This window comes from Candoia aspera, chromosome 7 (genome assembly GCF_035149785.1).
Source record: "Candoia aspera isolate rCanAsp1 chromosome 7, rCanAsp1.hap2, whole genome shotgun sequence".
NCBI classification, from domain to species: Eukaryota; Metazoa; Chordata; class Lepidosauria; order Squamata; family Boidae; genus Candoia; species Candoia aspera.
In genome coordinates, this window is record NC_086159.1 from 31403890 (window position 1) to 31423838 (window position 19949).

General features: G+C 37.5%; 1 protein-coding gene across 2 annotated transcripts in view; it reads left to right on the plus strand.

Moving 5' to 3' along the window:
* The first annotated feature begins 1630 nt into the window (after positions 1–1630).
* Positions 1631–19949, plus strand: part of SREBF2 (sterol regulatory element binding transcription factor 2) — a 41094-nt gene continuing 22775 nt past the window's right edge. The window contains exons 1-4 of one of the 2 annotated variants that reach the window (XM_063308406.1): positions 1631–1963; positions 15343–15732; positions 16336–16517; positions 17206–17346. In XM_063308406.1, the coding sequence (XP_063164476.1) occupies positions 1879–1963; positions 15343–15732; positions 16336–16517; positions 17206–17346 (798 nt within the window). In that variant the 5' untranslated portion in view covers positions 1631–1878. Of the gene's footprint in view, positions 1964–15342; positions 15733–16335; positions 16518–17205; positions 17347–19949 lie in introns of those variants that run through there. The other variant, XM_063308407.1, reaches the window with a different exon arrangement.

The following is a 19949-nucleotide window of genomic DNA, read 5'->3' on the forward strand; positions in this document are numbered from 1 at the left end:
AATTAATATCCCCTCCTTAGGGGGGAGATGGGCAGTGATAAAATTTGACAAATAAAATAAATAAATTGATCTTGAAAGTCCCTCCGGTCGGAGGAGATGGGCGGTGACAAATTTGATTGATTGATTGATAGATTATGTATGTATGTGACATAAAAGTGGATTAAATATGTAGAAAGATGGTTTTTGATCTGAGAGGATTGTTAAATCCTTCCAAACTGATGCATTGAGAGAATTACCATATGAAAGCTGAAAAATGTGAGAATCAACTTCTTCATTATTCTTTCAAATGATCCAGCCCATGATTTATATATCATAGGACTGGGATAACGTTGCTGTCGATTTATAAGATCTCTCTTTCCTGATGGGACACAGGTCCAGGGAATAAAACTCAAAAAGCAATATGTGGAACTTTCAGAAACTTTCATTCAGTGAAAAGATTTATTTCCTTAACCTATGATTATTGCTTTAGTTACTCATGCACATTGCTGTTTAAATAGTATAGAGCCCTGGAGTCAAGTGGAGCACCAGTGAATGTTTAACTCACAGGATTAAAGTTTTGACTGTAAAGTTAGATCCACATGTCTGAAATGCCCAAGGATATTTTTGATGGGAGAAGATGGAACATTAACTTGTTTTTTCCCCTATGATTCGTTTATATTGAAGGACAGATAGTCTTGTGGTATGATTAGCAGATTTTGTTATGGCAAAGGTTCCCTGGGTTCATGATCTGGTATTCTAAAATGGAATGTGCATTATCCTGGATAGAAGTAAAATCTTCAGAGTTCAACTCCATGTAATTCCCTTGGCAGCTTTTGGAGAATACATGCCCACACCCCAGTCTTGCCTACTGCCCTGGTATTGCCTGGTGGCCTCCCATCAAGTATTGCCAGGTCTGGTTTTAGTTAGCTTCCAAGCCCAGACAGGTTTGAGCACATTTTACATATGGGCACTGAGACAAAAATATTACAAAATTTAAAGCCAAATAGAGATAGTTGATATAGTTTTGAAAAAATAATTTCCCCAAGGAGATAAGAGGATCCCAAACTCTATCTGAAAGTTTCTAGGGAGGGTGACTGTTTGTCTTTTGCAAAACCAGAGTCTTAGGATCACCTAGAGACTAACACACTTAATTATTGCATAACCTTTGGTGGTTAAAGTGGACTGTGATCCACCAAACCATTCCAATAAATTGGTTGCCTTTAAAGGTGCCACAGGACTCTTTATGATCTTTCTGAAACTGGCAGATGTTTAGATTTCACTATTAATTGGACACTCTCCTCACAAAGGGCTCCCACCTCTCTTAAGATCAAACTTGATGGCAGTCTTAACATTTTGGATTGTCCAAAGAAGGGTATTTCCATTGAGTTTCGCCATTTTTCTCTAGGACAGTCCACGATGTTCTCTCTTTCTTGCGCGTTCGTTTCTACGGTGCCCCAAACTAGCCGTGAATGTGGACGTGGGATCAATGCCACCTTCCCGTTTTCGATTTAAACTTTAATATTTCGTAACATAAACTTCCCGCCTTCTTATGCATATTCAAACCGAGAGGGCGGTCCAGCAGGGAGAGAATTGCCTCGCATCCAAATGAAAGCTGCTGATCGCTGACGCGCCATCACACCATGAGCCGCTCTGTCCGCTGATTGGTCAGCGGAGACCTGGTCTCATGGACAACCAGCCGCGCGCGGCGGTGGCTCCTCGCAGGTGGATGGGCGGAGTTCGCGGAAGTTAGTGCAAGATGGCGCTGACTGGGGATGTAAGCCTTGAGAGCCCGAGCTAAAGCAGCAATCCCCACCTGGGAAAGGGTTAATGCGCGGGGGTGTCGCCGCTCCCTCTGAGGAGGTGACTCGCTGTAGCTGAGCCGGGCGCGCCTCGCCGGCAATGGAAAGCGGCGAGCTGAGCAGCATGGAGACTATGGAGACCCTGACGGAGCTCGGCGACGAGCTAACACTGGGTGATATCGATGGTGAGTACGCGCGGGGCGGGCGCTCGGTTGTGCCCACTATCGCCCCCCTCAGATACAGTAGCCGCGGAGGAAAGGGAAGGCGCTGCTCGGCGCGGATCACCCGGCCTGTAGAGGGGCGAAGTGCCGCCGAGTGTATTTGCTTGTCGGTCACCGATGCACAATTAGTCCGCTTTAAATTACCGGGGATTCCCAGAGCAACCTCAGACCTGAATTGGCAGGTGTGTGGTTACCCACACTCCCAACGTGTGTAGCATGCGACACCGTAGTTATTTTTCTCTGCTCCCCACCCGCCCAAATCCAGATGCCAATCATTTATGATAGGGAATTTGAGAATTATTATGTAGATTAGGTAAAATTTAAGGTATGCTTGCGGTGCAGTCCTATGGCTGCTTGCTTAAGAATAAATATATTGTTTGAACACGGGTGTGTATCTGTATATTTAGGATTGCAGGGCAACGCTGTGTATCCTTATTTGGAAGTAAGCTCCCTCAAATTCAGTTGGCCTTATTACTGAATTACTTACTACTTATTCCTGCCTAGGACTCTCTTAGATCTATGTCAGTTCTAAACATCTCAAAATGGGCTTAGAAGACAGAAACAGTATCTAGATTATGGATAATTTACCAGAAGTCCTTGTCCCCTCCCTTGCATAATAGTGGAGTAGTCTAAAACAATTAAAAGAAACCGTACAATATTGGAAAATATGGAGAGAGCTGGAGGTGGTCCATCAAATCGCAGAGAATAGCACAGGATTGGATAGCATCATCTGTTCAGTTGCATTTCTTGGCATGTGATATTGACACATATAAAAATATTCAGTGCGTCTATCCAATGACAAAGAACAGTAATAGGTTTATATGAGAACCAGTATGTAGTTGTGAGTGCTTGGGACTGGAGGGTTTTATAAAAATGGTACAGAGATAATTTTGGGGGGCAGTTTGTCATTTTTTGGCAGACAAAATTATGAAGTGTGCAAGACATTTTTTAAAACATGGCTTAATAGAGTTAACATTTTTAGTCTGTCAGATGCATAGTTTTTTGTCTCTTGTATTAACATTGCTTCTATTTTTGTGGCTATTCATAATTTTGGGGTCTACATCACAATTCTAGGTGATGTCATCTGATTGCACTTGATGTAGAAAAAAATGGCCAAAAGAAGGATTAGTATTGCAGCATCATTTAAGGATCTGTTTCGTGGCCTAGTCCATATAAGAGGGAAGAACATTAAAATGTGCTGTAGATTTGCAGTAATATATACGCATTTTTATGAGCTTCGTATAAATGACAGCAAATGGGAGAATAAGTGGGTTATTTATTTTTATACACACACACACAGAGATACATTGCTGCCTTTGTATGTTTATCTGTTAGTAGTATAAGCTACTTTGGAACTAAGGCAGAGCTTTGTTAAGCAAATTTCTACATAACAAAACAATGATTTCCAGTGTTTTGTGTATACCATGAATATGCAGTGGGGGGAACTGATAACATCAAATTCATCATATTCAACAATTCCTTTTGCAAGAAGATTGTCAAGGCCCTTTTATGCCTGATGCTGCATCTACATTAAAAACCAAAAAACTGGCATGATTCAAACATACTGTATATTAACAGGTTTATCTGAACTGGAAGAAGGATCAACTTTCCATCACAGTATTATACTAATGTTAGTTTTGATATACACTGCGTGCGCAATTATTAGGCAAGTTGTATTTTTCAGGATGAATTTCATTATTGAACAACTACAGTGCTCTCGGTCAATCCAAAATGTTAATAAACCTCAAACCTGAATATTTAAGAAAGTAAAAGTGAGGTTTTGGCTTTCTTAGGAGCATATCTATGTGTGCACAATTATTGGGCAACTATTAGTGTGCAGAATTATTATGCAGCTAAATGAAAAATGAAAATTCCCCCATCTCGTTTATTTTTATCTGTTAAAGTGAGAATAATAAACAAACAACTCAAAATTTACAAATTAACATTTCTGACATTTCAAACAAAAAATCAGTGACCAATATAGCCACCCTTCTTCGCAATAACAGTCATAAGCCTTCCATTCATGGAGTCTGTCAGTTTCTTGATCTGCTGATGATCAACTTTTTGTGCAGCAGCAACCACAGCCTCCCAGACATTGTTCAGAGAGGTATACTGTTTTCCTTCACCGTAAATCTCCCATTTGAGAAGGGCCCACAAGTTCTCAATAGGGTTTAGGTCACGTGAGGAAGGGGGCCATTCTTTGATCTTTGAGGCCTTTACTGGCTAGCCATGCAGTGGAGTACTTCGATGCATGCGATGGAGCATTGTCCTGCATAAACATCATGGTCTTCTTGAAAGATGCAGACTTTTTCCTGTACCACTGCTTGAAGAAAGAGTCTTCTAAAAACTGGCAGTAGGTTTGGGAGTTGATTTTGAGTCCATCTTCAACCCAAAAAGGTCCAACTAGCTCATCTTTAATAATACCAGCCCATTCCAGTACCCCACCTCCACCTTGCTGGCGTCTGAGTCGAAGTGGAGCTCTGTGCCCGTTACTGATCCAGCCACGGGCCCATCCATCTGGTCTGTCAAGAGTCACTCTCATCTCATCAGTCCATAAAACCTTTGAAAAATCTGTCTTCAGATATTTCTTGGCCCAGTCTTGCCGTTTCAACTTATGTGTCTTGTTCAGTGGTGGTCGAGTTTCAGCCTTCCTTACCTTGGCCATGTCTCTGAGCGCTGAACACCTTGTACTTCTGGGCACTCCAGGTAGGTTGCAGTTCTGGAATATGACAGCACTGGAGGATAATGGCTTCCTGGTAGCTTCACGTTTGATTCTTCTCAAATCTTTGGCAGTTAATTTGCGTCTTTTTTTCTCAACACGTTTCTTGCGACCCTGTCGACTATTTACAACAAAACGTTTGATGGTTCTGTGGTCACATCCCAATATCTTAGCAATTTCAAGAGTGCTGCATCCCTCTGAAAGACTTTTTACAATTTTTGACTTTTCAGAGTCAATTAAATCTCTTTTTTGGCCCATTTTGCCTGAGGAAAAGAAGCTGCCTAATAATTATGCACACCTTGATATAGGGTGTTGATCTCCTTAGGCCACACCCTCCCTCATTACACAAATACACATCACCTGATGTGCTTATATCCAATAAGCATTCAGGTTTATACAGCTTGGAGGTAGAAAATATGCATAAAAATGATGATATGGTCAAAATACTCGCTTGCCTAATAATTGTGCACACAGTGTAGTTTCAAATGATCCTAATTTAATCATACTATTTATATCTGTGAGATATTTTAACACTAGCTAGCAAAATATTTTATAACATTTATTTCATAGAATTATTTAGCTGACTGTAATGTTTACTATTATATTGGTGTAGGAGCTATTTTGTGCCTTTGGTATTCTATTGATACCAATGCTATCTGTATTTCTCCTGAATTTATAGAAGCAATTAAGGCTTTGTGAGCAAGTTTAAGCTAAGCAGTCTTGGGAACTTCCATGATTATGTAGAGATGTTGTTAAAAGCTGTTGGCTACTATAGCCTTCCTTATCTGATCCCCTATATGCTTTAGGAATAGAACTCTCAGACAACATGGCATTGTTTTGCTTCAGTAATGTAGTGCACAGCTGGAAGCACAAAAAGGAGACATGACTTAAATGCATATATTGCATACAGAGTGTTCTATATGCAGTCTTGTGCTTCAGGTTAAAGGGGCCATGAAAAATAGGGCTTCTGCCTGAGACCTTAGAAACATGTTCTTATTTGGAATAAATAGAATAGTGCTGTACTAGCTGAACACATATTCTCTATCCAAAATACTTCTAAGTGTTCTGGGAGAAAGTAAGTAGGCATCTTCTCCTGGATAACAGTGATGAGTATGGATTATACAGTTCACAACTTGTCCCATTCTCATTGTGTCAAATTATGAATTGAAGGAACTTAGGACAGGGATGTGCAACTTTTGGTGATATGCCAGAGACTATACTCCGAAATTGTAGGCATGGCCTGAACAATTATTTTAATCTGATATTTAATTTAAATGTAATTAAAATAATTAAATTTAGTTAATATGATTACTCTTCATGTATGTACAGTGAAAATACATTTTAGCAGACCTGGACCGCATGCAGTGAGTCAAATCTCTGCCAGTTTGCATTATGACATCATGATACAAATGACATATTTTGTGCCATTTGAATGATACCACAACATAAATGATGTCATTATGCAAATTACTCATGATGATCTATTTTCTGTTTAATGGACATTTGTGAACAGTGACATTTATTTATTTATTTATCAAATTTTATCACTGCCCATCTCCCCCCAAAAGGAGGGACTCTGGGTGGTACATCTTCTCTCCTAATTAGTCTGTTAAAAATAGCTATCTATTATCACATTAAATATAATAATTTGGTGGCAGCTTTTGGACACACACCAAAGGTTTTAAGGACTGCATAAGGTCCTGAGGCCTCAGGTTTAAACAGGAAAAAGTATGCACCAAAATTGCCTGGACGTAAGGAACATATAAAAAAAATACTTCAGTCACACAGAGAAACCTCTGATTAGGACTACTAACATTATATGTTTATATGTTATCCTTTATATGTTATCATTTATATGTTATCCTATCTTAAATTCACATGTTGCTTCTGCTTCTGTGTTCCTAATTTTTATAGGTTATTTTTTTCCAGTGACATTTGAATTAATATAAATTTAAAAACCTATGTTACAATTTGGGCAATTAATGCCAAGTCTTTGCCCAACCTTTAAAATGGTGGTATAGTTTATTTTCTCTGCCCACTTTTAGCATGAATCAAAATATTATTTCTTAACATTATTTAGTATTTGAATTTCCTTTTGCTCAAAAACAAATTCTTGGTTGCAGTGATTTGACTCACCTTTACACAGTTCTGACTCCCTTTATGTGTATTCACATAACTTCAGGTATTTCTATGAATGAGGAAAATATTTTGTTTGCTAAAGAAATATAAATTTGTACTTGAGAAGTGCTTTCAAAGTCAAAGTACTTAAATAAAGTACCTGAAAAGGAGTAGAAAATAAAAATAATTTTTGAAAACAAGTATCATGTTATATTTGTTTGTTTTATAAATTGCTGAGATTGGGAAACTTTTTACTTGGTGCCAAGAATTCTATACAGGTAGTCCTTGGGTTACGTCCGCTTTTTCAGCGACCACTCAAAGTTACGATGGCACTGAACGAGGGGGACTTACAACCTTTCCTTGAAGTTGTGACCGTTGCAGTGTCCCTATGGTCACGTGATCACGATTCGGTCACTTGGCAACTGGCTTGCAATTATGGTTGCAGCATTCCCACGGTCACGTGGTTGCCACTTGTGACCTTCCCTGCTGGCTTCCCACAAGCAAAGTGAATGGGGAAGCCAGCAGGAGGTCGCAAGTCGCTCCTGCTCCTGCCACTTTCTCTCCTGAGGAGCCCCCAGGCAGCATGGGGATCTCGAACTCCATAACGCCTGCTTGTGGCAGCCCCCTGTCTGCTCATCTCTGTAGCACCCGCCCACAGCACCTGCCTTTCATAGTGACTGCCTGCGGCACCTGTACTCCCTAGTGCGTACCCGCAGCAGTCACCCACCTGTCCATAGCTTTCGCCCACCGTCGCTTGCCTGAGACACGGTTTCAGTGCCTCTTCCCACATCACAGTCATGTGAGGTCCTCGCTGAATTACCTGCATGGTTGTCATTTAATGATGGCAACAGGGACTGCCGGGATTGCTGTTGCTAAGTGATGCAATCACATGACTTTGCACTTTACGACTACATCACTTAGCGATGGAAATTCCGGTCCCAATTGCCGTTGTAACCCAAGGACTACCTATAATATTGTTTCCTTTATAAGACTTTTTTCCACATTGGGATGGTTTTGGTTATACATTGGCTGGAAGAAGCAGAATGCTCATTATTATGTTGTGTAATTATAAGCCCACTTTACTGATTCTGCAACCAACATTTTTAGCTTTGCCAGCACTTTCTAGAAGAGTTCACGGTATATGTGGCCCTTGCTTAGGTTTCTGTTAAAAGTGCTCTACACTTCACATGGCAAATATGATTGCTGTGGATAGTCTATATCAGTGTTTTTCAGACTTGGCAACTTTAAGATGTGTGGATCTCAACTCACAGAATTCCCCAGCCAGCATCTTAAAGTTGCCAAGTTTGAAAACCACTGGTTGACAGTATAGTGGTTTCTGGGTAACTCTGTTTTAACATTACTTATGAATCTAATTGGTTCTGTAAGGTTTTTGGTGATGGGCTCTTACCATTCGGAGATCAGCACCTAGAGCCTGTGCTTTGTTACTAGATGTTCAGTTTTGGGGAGAGCACAACTTGCTGTCAGCTTTCAGGGTTTAATGCTTACTTAGGACTTGCTACCTGAGTGTTATTTTGCTCCATAACATACATCTTCACAAGAAATGGGGAGCCCAGGAGAGAATGTACTTTTATGAAAGCAATGTGTTTATGGGAACTGGACCTCTGCACAGAAAATCAGTCTCATTAGATTGTTATGACCATTTTACTGTTCAGGAGAGACATGGATAGAGAAGTTTTAGAACAAAAAGACACGTGACAATATCTGGTCTGGAAAAATATTTCAAATTCCTAGAATGTGCCACATTTTAAAACATTCTCCCCTGCTTTTGTTTCAGAAAATATTTATTCCTAGGTGTGGCTATGGAAAAGTCTATTTTTTTTAAAGAAGAGGGAGAACATGTGCTTTCAGATAGGTTCTGAAGAAAGTACTAGACAGATCTAAAATGCACAAGGTAGTCCTCGTTTAGTGACCACAATTGGGACTGGCAACTTGGTTGTTAAGCAAAATGGTTGCTAAGTGAAACCACTACTGTGCTTATGATCTTACTTCAGCTTTCCTTTGCTTCACAGACCTGCAAAGGTTGTAAATGCAAGGATTGGTCATAAAGTTACTTTTTCATCGCTGTTGTAACTGTGAATGGTTGTTAAATGAGGCAGTTGCTAAATGGTTGTTAAACAAGGACTACTTGTACATTTATGTTTGATTATTCAAGATAATGTATAATGTTGATTGGCTAGCCAGTATTCTGCAGTGCAAAAGGCATGTGGGCTGCTTACAAAAAGCATTTAAATTGTGGGTGTAACAGTATATAATCTATGGACCAAATCACTCCCCAGGCCCACTTTAGAATTGAGATGAGGTTAGTAGAGGGCTAATGCCTTGCCCCCAGAAGCCTTACCCACAAACATAATCCACCTCCCTAGGAGAAGCTGTAAATGGAGTGTTTTGAAGCCATTACTCCCTGGGTGTGGTCCTTGAACACTATAACAGGGTTAGCAGGGGTGGGCCTTCTTTTGAGGGCCATCACTGTACTTTATGTTTTCGGAGTGGCCAGAGTCTGCAGTTGTTGGGGCAATGACACCAAATTGGTGGGGTCATATCACACTTACCAGCACAGCTGGCTTTTGTGTTTTTTAAACTACATTAGGCAAATATTAGAGTTTAGTATAGTTTTTATGTGTTTCCTTGCTCTAAACACCAAAAACGATACTATCAGTTCTTAGTAATTTCACTGCAAAGATTTGGCAGTGCAGAGAGGCTTTTGAGGGCTGCCAGTGTTAATTTTTTTATTTATGCAAAATAAAAATAAGAATTGAGGGAGTATATAAAATGCTAGTGTGCGGACAGTTACAGTGAACAAACTACATGCTCCATTGAATGCAGTTTAATGAACATTAAAGAAATATTAGTCTAAAAAACCTAGGACAGTTAGCCTTAGCTGAACTGAACGCCACTCAGCAGGATCAAATCATGGAATACATTTGGAGAATATCAGCAGTGTAACAGATGTATCCTGGAATTGTTACAATCATAGGATCATGGGATTGGTAGTCATCTAGTCTAACACCCTGCTTGGTGTAAGATCTGCTAAAGGATTTCAGATATATGGCTATCCAGCCTCTGTTTAAAGATCTCCAGTGAAGAGAAACCTAACACTTCATGAGGCAACCTCTTCTGTTGATTGACAGCTCTGTCAGGAAATTCCTTCTCACATCTAACCTGAATATATTTCCCTGTCATTTCCACCCATTGGTTCTGGTCTTGCCCTTCAGGGCAACAGAGAACCAGGCCAGTCCCTCCTCTATATGACAACCCTTTAAATTATATCTCCCCTCAGTCTTTCTACAGGCTAAACATAGTTATTTTCTTTAACTATTCCTCATAGGAGTTGGTTTCTAGTTCTCCCACTAGCATGATAGCCCTCTTCTGAACTTGCTCCAATTTGATGTCCCTTTTACAGTGACAAATGCAGAGTAGAGTAGGACAGTTGGATATTAGATTTTTCAGCAAAATAGCAATTCAAAACTTATTTTCAAATCAACCATGAAGTACTTACATTAAAGAAAGTTAAAGATTTTGGGATGGCCTTCAAGTCTCCAGACCTGAATTACTGTTGAAAATCTGTGGGGTTATCTCGAACATGCAATATATACAAGGAGACCTAAGAATGTTTCTGAGTTAGAAGAGTTTTCCAAGGAAGAATGGGAAAACATTCCAAAAACAAAAACAGGAAGATTTTTAGTTGGTTAGAGGAAACATTTGGAAGCTGTTATTTCTGCTAAAGAAGCTGTTACAAAGTATTGGCTGAAAGGGTGTCCAAACTTTTGCACTTGCAATATTTTCATTGTTTTTTAAAAATTTTGAATCTGTAAACAGTAGCTGATGAATAGTGTGCATTTAAATTTGCAGACAAATGTCGCCATTGTACAATTTGTACACTATAGAAGTTGTGTCAGTTTCTGTTCACTTAAGAATTCATTGTAAAATATGGTCTGACCAGGGCTACCTAATTTTTAAAAATGTGTCATTAACTTCACTGTGAAAAAGAATGGATTGGGAGGGGAAAAAATCTTTAGAGCTTGGATTTGGGTGGTATTCCTGGTCTTAACTGCTTTGTTTGTTTGTTTTTCTGAAGAATTCTGTTTCCCATTTATTGTTTACTTTGAAAGTGCCTTTTTGCTTTAAGCAGCGTTTTCAAAGGTGAAAAGGCACCTAGAAAGAACAATTTTCAGCAGAAAAACAGAATGGGGTCCTACCCTGGCTGCTTTTTTTCCTAGAATAGAAGTGGACTTGTTTAAATAAGAAGCATACTTATTTAAATATGGGATTACTGTTTTGTTTACATTTTTAAAAACATAAGTTGCTTTTGAATGCCAAGTTAGAATACTCACATATTTTTTTAAAATAGTATAACTAGGTTGTCAAACCTAGAGTGCAAAAATTCTGATGACTGCTAGATGTCAGCAAAGAAAATCAACTCTTTCCCGCTATTTAATACTTGTCTGGGTTTTTGTGGCCCAGATCTGGTAGCCCTAAAATGAACAGAACTTTCTTTTTATCAATCAAATATGTTGATTTCGGGAGGGTAAAATGACAATGGACTTTTCAGATTTTTATTCGAAGATCAATAAATTACAGTTCTTGGATGTTTCTAAAGTAAATTGAGAAGTCTCCAGACTCTGCAGCCTGTATTTCCATTAGGTAGATATAGGAATATGTTGTGATGGGAAACTATTATCTTTGAAATCTTAAAATCTTTTAAGGCTTCTCTTGCCCCCAGGCAAATGATGAAGAAATCCTTGGATTCTTAAGGATTAGACTATGGTCCAGAATTTTCCTCTTTGGCTCTCAAAGTTGCGGGATTAAAGAGATGGAGAGAGCAATGCTTTTATGGTATAAGATATGTCCTCTAAGTTGAGTTCTGCCAAGTGAATAGAATTTCGGTTTTCACTTGGTCAAATTTTTTTGCTTAGTAAGTTCCTTTACATACCATACTCATTTTTCACTTCTCCACTCCAGTCCTTTACCTGGAAATAGCTCATATTGATTTAAATTGATGGAAGCTGCAGAATAGGAAATGTGGCATAAAAAATGCACATGGTTGCATATTTGTGCCCTAAATATTTCCTTGATACTATTAAAGGTTTTTGAGCTTTGTTACTTAATGACTTCTTCAGTTATAGGATTTGCTTTCTAAGCTTCTTGCATAGAAAATTAGTAGGTAACCTTTTTAGTGCTTATGATTAGTAGAATTAAGTGACTTGAGATTATTTATTTATTTATTTGGAGCAATTATATGGCTGCCAAACTCAAATGGTGCAACTCTGGCACGATACGATAAACCAAACATATAAAAACAAACAATACCAGCTAAAAACAAAGATCAGATATTAATTGGTGATCAGGGATTCAAATTTATTATACACCTCTGGATAGGAATTCCAAACATCCTGGCTTAAATATCCAAGGAAAGAACCAGGTTTTCACTGCCTTTCTAATGGCCAGAAGGTTTGGGGCCAACCACATATTGGGGGGGAAATCGTTCCAGAAGGCAGGTGCCACAGCCAAAAAGGCACTAATTTCTGGCAGATTCATCTGACTCCAAGTTGAAGGTTCTGAACATGTTCAGGATAGAGCCTTGAGGAACATTTCTGTGTTCCCTTGGTAGTACAGGTTTCAGAAATCTATTATTACTTTGATTGACATGTTTCTGTATGAGGAGGATGTAATCTATACATAAACTATATTCCAGACTGGCTATTATAACATGGATTTCATCCTATTCAGACTGCTAATATTATATACCTCAGTTCTGTAGAAAGGACCTGCTTAAAACTGTATTTATGAAATGGTATCAGTAGCTTTAAGGCTGTCGTATACAGAGGTTTTTTTTTTTTTCCTTATTAATGTAAGATGTGCAAGTCAAAACAAATGCATCCACTGATAAATCTATAATGGTAACTTCTATTTTAGCTGATATAAAAAGGGAGGTATAGCAGCATGTCTGAGGCAACTGGTCAAAATTGGAATGTCTCAAACCTCTTCTAGAAGCCCTCTGGGTCTATAGATCCAGCTTATTATTAAGAAAAAAACTGACTTAAAGTCCGTAAAGATAGATTCATGAACACAATTGTAATTATATAACTGGGAATTATAAGTTATTCTCCAATTTGTACAAAGACATAAACACAAGAAAGAATAACAATTTAATTAGCACATACACATCAAAATAAACGTGAAGTCTAATTGCAGATTCATGGCATAATGTTTACCTGTTTCTACAGAAATAAAATTCTAAAAACAAATGTTCTCCCTGCTTCCCCTTTAATTGGATTTCCTTTTTCCCAGAAATGCCACTAGGTTAATTCTGAGGCTGTAGGGAAATGTTAAATTCCACTGTTAAATAACCTGTCTTGGTCCATCAGCTTCTCCTTTCTTTCAAAAGACGCTCCAATTCTCTATACAGTAATCTGAACAAGAGTCAGAACATGCAACTATCTATTGTGAAGACATGGATTCCATATCTAAGATGAATGAATATCTGCAATCTGTGTGGTTTGGAGTACAATACCATAAATACACATTAGCTTCACAACAGGTGGTGAATCATAGTTCGTAATTTCAAACAGTCATGGTGATCAATAAGAAAAAAAAAAATCATGATGCAATATCTTTTATCAGATGTCCCAGAATAGTGAATTCCTTTTGAGAAAGCTTGCTTTAGGTAACTTACTAAGTAAATCAAGCTTCTCTCTTAGCTTTTAGAATAATGGAGCCACTGTACTTTCAAGCATGTTCTATTCTGTAGTTGTACTATGTAGGCTTTTCAAGTTATCTGCTCTGATCCTTTGGGTACATATTTGAGGTATCTTTAAACCACTGTAATCTATGCCTTACTCCTAGCTGTTTACATATTTAAAAAATATGTGAAACATTAAATGTAAAAACAAAATATTTAAACATATATGTACATTTCTTAAACTAAACTGGAAATCCTAACGCGAGTTTGTAGGTGTTGATTATTATATAACATATGGCTGGAAAGTATCTGATTTCTGTTGCTACTAATGCTTATGGTATACTGACAGATCAAATCACACAGATTCATTTCTACTTTGTCTAATTTCTGTTCTTCTAATATCTGAATTATAGATCAGCTACAATTGATAGCAGTGCTATTATAGTACTTATATGAACTTTGCTAAATCATATAAGCTAGTTCTTCTGTAGTTTCCCCTCTCTCCCATAGGGATAAAATGGGTCTGTCATCTCAAAATTGAACCAGGGATACTGTAATGTATCAGTCCCACTTAACCTCTTTTTTGGGCTGAGTTAGGGTGAGTTATCTAGGTAGAATTCAGTTTACTTTTTCACTGCTATTGTTTCATTTATCATTATCACTTAGTTTTGTTAAAATTAAAAATGTCTTGATTGGATTCTGGAAGATTGAGAACATATATTTATCCGGCTATACACCTTTTAGACCACAGTGTCAAGAAAAAAAGGGAAAACTGTTGCCCTTCCAGATAAAAATATGCAGCATTCAGGGTTCTCTTCTAAAAAAAAACATTCAAGAAGCAGAAGAGTGGCTGGATTTCTACTTCTGTTGTTCAGAAACCTTATATGGACTTTTTGTTGAAAGAAGAAAAGATTGAGTTGATGATTTTGGGATTTGGGAACTAAAAAGGCACAAAGAGATGGGGAAAAGGTTAAGATGATAATTACTTGATAGAGAAAAGAGTGGAAGGCATAATTGTATGTTTTCTTTTTTTTCTCATTCCTGTATTCTTTTTTTCTTCCTATTTTCTGTTCATTTTTACTGTAGTGAAAAATTCTAATAAAAATATATTTTAAAAAAGGGAGGGAACTTGGAGCTGGGATTCTGTAGCTAATTATGCATGGGTAGGTTCATGTAGGAGCTTCAAATGCTGTCTGTTTACATACTTTTTAAGACTTTGAAGTTTAAAATAACTCTAACCTACGATTATAAACAAATTAGTAACTAGTGGAGATGTTTAAGTGCTGAACTGAAAGTGGTGAAACCAACACACCTGCTTAATAACAAGGCATCTTATTTTAAATAATTTGAATTTTCTAGAAAGGCAGGTCCACAAATGATTCATTGGGATTATTTAATTGGGATGTGATAAAATCATACATAATTATGGGAAGATTTGGTTTTCTAAAGTATGGCTACAATTGGCTCAAATCCAAAGCTTAAAAAAAAACACCGGTATTTAAGGCTACAGATACCACTTAGGCATCCAGCGATAAGGCCACAAACAAAATTATTCCCAATTGTTTGGGGAAAGTGCATCTCCATCCTCCATTCTTATGATTAAGTGAGATTCACCCATCTGAATTGGGAAAAATAAGCAGGTGCCTTTCAGATGTTTGAACTGCAGCTCCCATAATCTCTGGTGGTTAGTTGTTTTTAGACTTAACATCCATAACAGCTAAAGGAATGCCTGTACTTTTTTAATTTCAAGGTTGATGCATCTTCAAAAGTAATCATATAGATTTCATTTTTTGTTTTGTTTTATAGAAATGCTACAGTTTGTCAGCAATCAGGTTGGAGATTTTCCAGATTTATTTTCTGAACAGTTATATGGCACATTCCAGAGCAGCAGTGTATGTAATGGAGACAGAACATCAGATACTTCACAGAAAGCCTACAACCAGGGACAGTTACAATCCTCTTCTCCTAGTGCAGCTTCTCCACCACAACTTCAGGCTGTGCAAGTGAAGGCCCCTCAGTCAACAGGCACAATTCCTGCTCCACAGCGGGCTGCACCCCCTCTTCAACCTCGTCCCCAAGTTCAACCCCCACTTCAGCAACAGACAGTGATGATTACTCCAACTTTCAGCTCCTCTCCCCAGACCCGGATCATTCAGCAACCTGTGATATACCAAAATGCAGCCACAAGTTTTCAAGGTAACTCTCATGGTCTTCAAACCAATAAAGAACACAGCTTCATAGAACTCTATGGTAAGGATTCCTTGCCTTCATCTTCACAGAAGAGCTAAGAATATCTGGAATACAGCATTATTTAGAGCCATATCCATGCTGCCAGTGAGAGACAAGAATAACAAAAATGAAAACTAATGCAGAGTGTGTAATCTTAATTGTTTTGCAATAAAGGTTGGCTATTTGGTCAAAATACATGCTCTGCTTTCAGAGTTGTTTAAAAGAAATACAATTAAACAGCACAATCAATAAAATATATAATGCTTAAAATATAAACTTGAGTAGTAATCAGTAGGCAAATACGTAATTTAAAAATCAAGAATTACTGTATCATTGAATATGACAGTTACTGTCCTGATGTAACATATTAGAACTGAATAGAAAATATTTCTGGTGAGTTTTGCTCACCACCAGTTGTTAGGTTATGATAACTTTTAGAAAAAACTACAGCAATTATCTATACGTTTTTGTTGAAACATAGCCTATCACCAAAGATCAGAGACTACAACCCTTATTGTGGAAGTCAAAGTTCCCTTGAGCGATTTCAGACTTTTCTTCCCTTCTTTCTAGTGCTGCAACCTCAGGTTCAAAGCTTGGTGACTTCCTCCCAAGTTCAGCCAGTTACCATCCAGCAGCAGGTGCAGACCATGCAAGCTCAGAGGGTGCTGACACAGAGTACCAGCGGTACCATCCAGACGCTAACTCCAGCCACTGTCCAGGCAGTGGCTGCCCCTCAAGTTCAGCAGGTTCCAGTGAGTTCTTTTAGTGTCCTAAGCAAGGAAAGGGAGTAGGGCATTTTGGAGGCATGTATATTGGTATTCTGTTCCAAGGCAAGAAATAACTTCACTGATATAAATGGTTTGGCTTCCAAGCAGTGAAATCCCTAAGGCTCATAGGTCACTGATGGCTACATTTTGAACAAGTATAAACATAAGAAAATAAAAAGGGATTACAGTACTGATATTTGGAAACAAGTTAGTAGAGTAATTTTGGAAAGAAATGGACGATGATCCAAGCTATTATTGCATTAATTTCAGCAGTGTAGGTTTTGGTATTTTATAACAACAATTTTGTTTGGTGGAGGGGGAGAGCATTACAAAGAATAAAATATTCCTTATTCCACTTCTAAAAGCTTTTATCAGGTGGAGAATATACTCTTTAGAGCCAATTTCATTAATTTGAAAAAAAGAGAAGTGACTGGATTAATTCATTGGATGCCACACTGAAAATCAGCTTATAGTGTTGTAACGTATCTGAGGTTAGTAGCTGTATACTCTGGGCCTCTGGTATATATAGAAGGGAGCCTGGGACAGAAGTATATTGGAACAGTAGTTATCGGTGTTTCTTTCGTAGTGGAATTCAATACTGCAACATAGAAATTAGTAATAACGTAACTTTCCATTCCAGTGTTTAAATGTTTACTGTCTTGTCTCCTTCCAGGTCCTAGTCCAGCCACAGATAATCAAGACAGATTCTCTTGTCTTAACAACATTGAAAACTGATGGCAGTCCTGTTATGGCTGCTGTTCAGAATCCAGCCCTGGCAGCAATAACCACACCTATCCAGACAACAGCTTTGCAGGTATCATAGGGCTCAACACTTTATTTCCTGAATAATTGCTTTCTCCCTTTTATTTATAGGGTTCTTTCTCATAGGGATTCTTAAAACTGCATGTGAGCATTATAGTACATATGTCTTCTTGGAAAAAATATGGCATATTGAGCCTATATAGTCATTTTTGGAATGAAAAAGGATCAGAAGACCTATAACTAAATAGATATGTGTATTTATTGTGCATATATAATTGTTTTCAATGTAATTCCTCAGAATATATCTGTAAATATTGAGGGGAGGGGGCGGGAATTATAGAAGCTAACAGCTCTGAAAACTATTGAAAGGTCTCTCTTTGGTAACCAGTTTCTCTTTTTATCTCTTACGTGTGTCCTCTTACATATGTTCAAATTTTTACTAAGCTTTTTGTGCCGCCACAGTGCTATATCCTTCTGTCTTCCAGTTTTTTCCAAATTGAAATTATTTGCAATAGTGCTTTTAGTATATTTTTAGGAACTTGCATCCATCTTGAATTTCTTTTTCTCAACCTATTAGGTTCTCCTGCCATGGAATCCTGTTTATCATCACTGAATTTATTAAAATATGCTTTTGTGGAGTCTAAGATATATAGCTGACTACACTTAGTTTTAATTTCTCTTAAAATCAAGAAATCTTGTGTTACACATTCATTTCACTCCAGTTGTCCTGCTATTTTCATTTTATTAAGTTTTATGTAGTGATTAATATAAAGTCAAGGATAGTAATCTTGTCCCTTTTTCCACTGTCACAGGGAGAAACTGTCAGCAAATACAGTCATGCTTAGCAGAGTTTCTCTTCCAGCTAGATATCAGACAAATTAAAGTCTTAATGTCCCTTTGAAAGATGTAAAGTTTACTTCTGGAACCACACCTTTTCCATGGTTGAGCAGGCAGTAATAGACATCAACAGCAGTACTGCTTAGAGTTCATACCTCCACTTAACGCAGTTGACCATTTACTTGTAATTCTGAGCAGGAAAGGATCCTTTTAATATTCAGTACAACTTTGCCTTTTCTGTTTCTTCTGTTCCTTTGTATCCTTTGATTGCTATTTTCCCATCATGGGAGTTATCCCAACAGGTTTCAGTTATAGTTTCAAAGAGTTAGTTGGAATTAAAAAGTGACCAATTTTAGAAAGTGAGGTGTGCTGAGCGATGACCAGAAAAAGCCTTTTTTCCTACTATAGAGTATCTTACCTAAGGATATCAGCCTGGCACCTATTCTGATTTCCCCTTTTTGCCAGGCCAATACCTCTTGCTCCTCTGGCCTATTAAATTATAGTGTAACTCTTGATCTTATTAATAGCTTCCTGATCTTCCCTCTATTTTCTTGTTCTTATATTTGTTTTTATCTGTTGCATTAACTTATTTATTTATTTATTAATCAGATTTATCACCGTCCATCTCCCAAAAGGGACTATTGGTTTACAATAAAACAATGATGCATTTTATATATACTACTGTACAGTTTAAATTCGTTTTTTTAATCTTTCTGGTAATAGTTTTGTTATGATATGGTCTGTAAAACGTACATATTCTTCACAGCTTGGGAAATGTGTGTATTTAGATAATTAGCTGTTTAATTTACAAAACAGGTAGAACCTGTTCAGATTTTGAAAACATTTTATTTGCCCAGTATGCAAGACTCTGTAAGAAAATAGACATCCGTAAAAATAGTTTTTGAACTAAGAAGAGACTCTCATTCTTATCTAACAAATCAGGCCTTTTTGCCTATAGGTCTATCTTTGCAGTTGGAAACCTCTCTCTTTCCCAAAATGAACTGTTCATGACTGTCATGAGAAGGACCAGTGCCATTGTCACTATGTCTAAATAGTAACATTGTTACTCCACTGGGGTCCAGAAATATTTATGAATTCTTAAGAACATAGGAAAGTGCATTGTTTGTAATTGTCACTGGTTTATCTACTTTGTTTTGTGTTCTGTAGTAGGTAAGAGCTGTTCTTGGATTTCAGTAATGGGTGTTTCCCAGCCTTTTTATCCAGATTCTTGAGCTAGAGATGGTAGGAACTGAATCTGAAATCTAATTCATGCAGAATATAAGCATTACAGCTGAATTGTGAGCCATTCTTCTGTTTCCTAGTTGTTTTGTAAAGTGCTGAATTTTATTTCAGTCACAGATCTTTTTTATTATTAATTTTTATTGAAGAATTGTTTTACAGAATAAAAACAATACAAATTTTTAAAAGAAAAGGAAAGTAAAAATAAGGAAAAGTAAAATTGAAAAGTAAATAAGAAAGAAATAAAATAAAAGAGACAGAAAAGAAAGAGAGAAAAGAAAAAAGATCAAGCAGTGGCTTCCAGTTTTCTTTACAGCAGTTATAAATGCATTTATATTTTATCCTCTCCCTCTAAATTTACACCATAACTCCCTTTTTTCCATAATCTACCCTTTCTAATCATCAAACCTATAAATCATGTTCATTTTTTTTCTGTTTTCAGCAAAAAGTCCATAAAGGGTTTCCAGTCATGAACAAATGAAGTTATTGTCTTTTCCCTAATTGTTTAATTAAGTCAATATTGCCATCTCTCAAATTGTTTAATTAATTGTTTAATTTTCCCTAATTGTTTAATTAAGT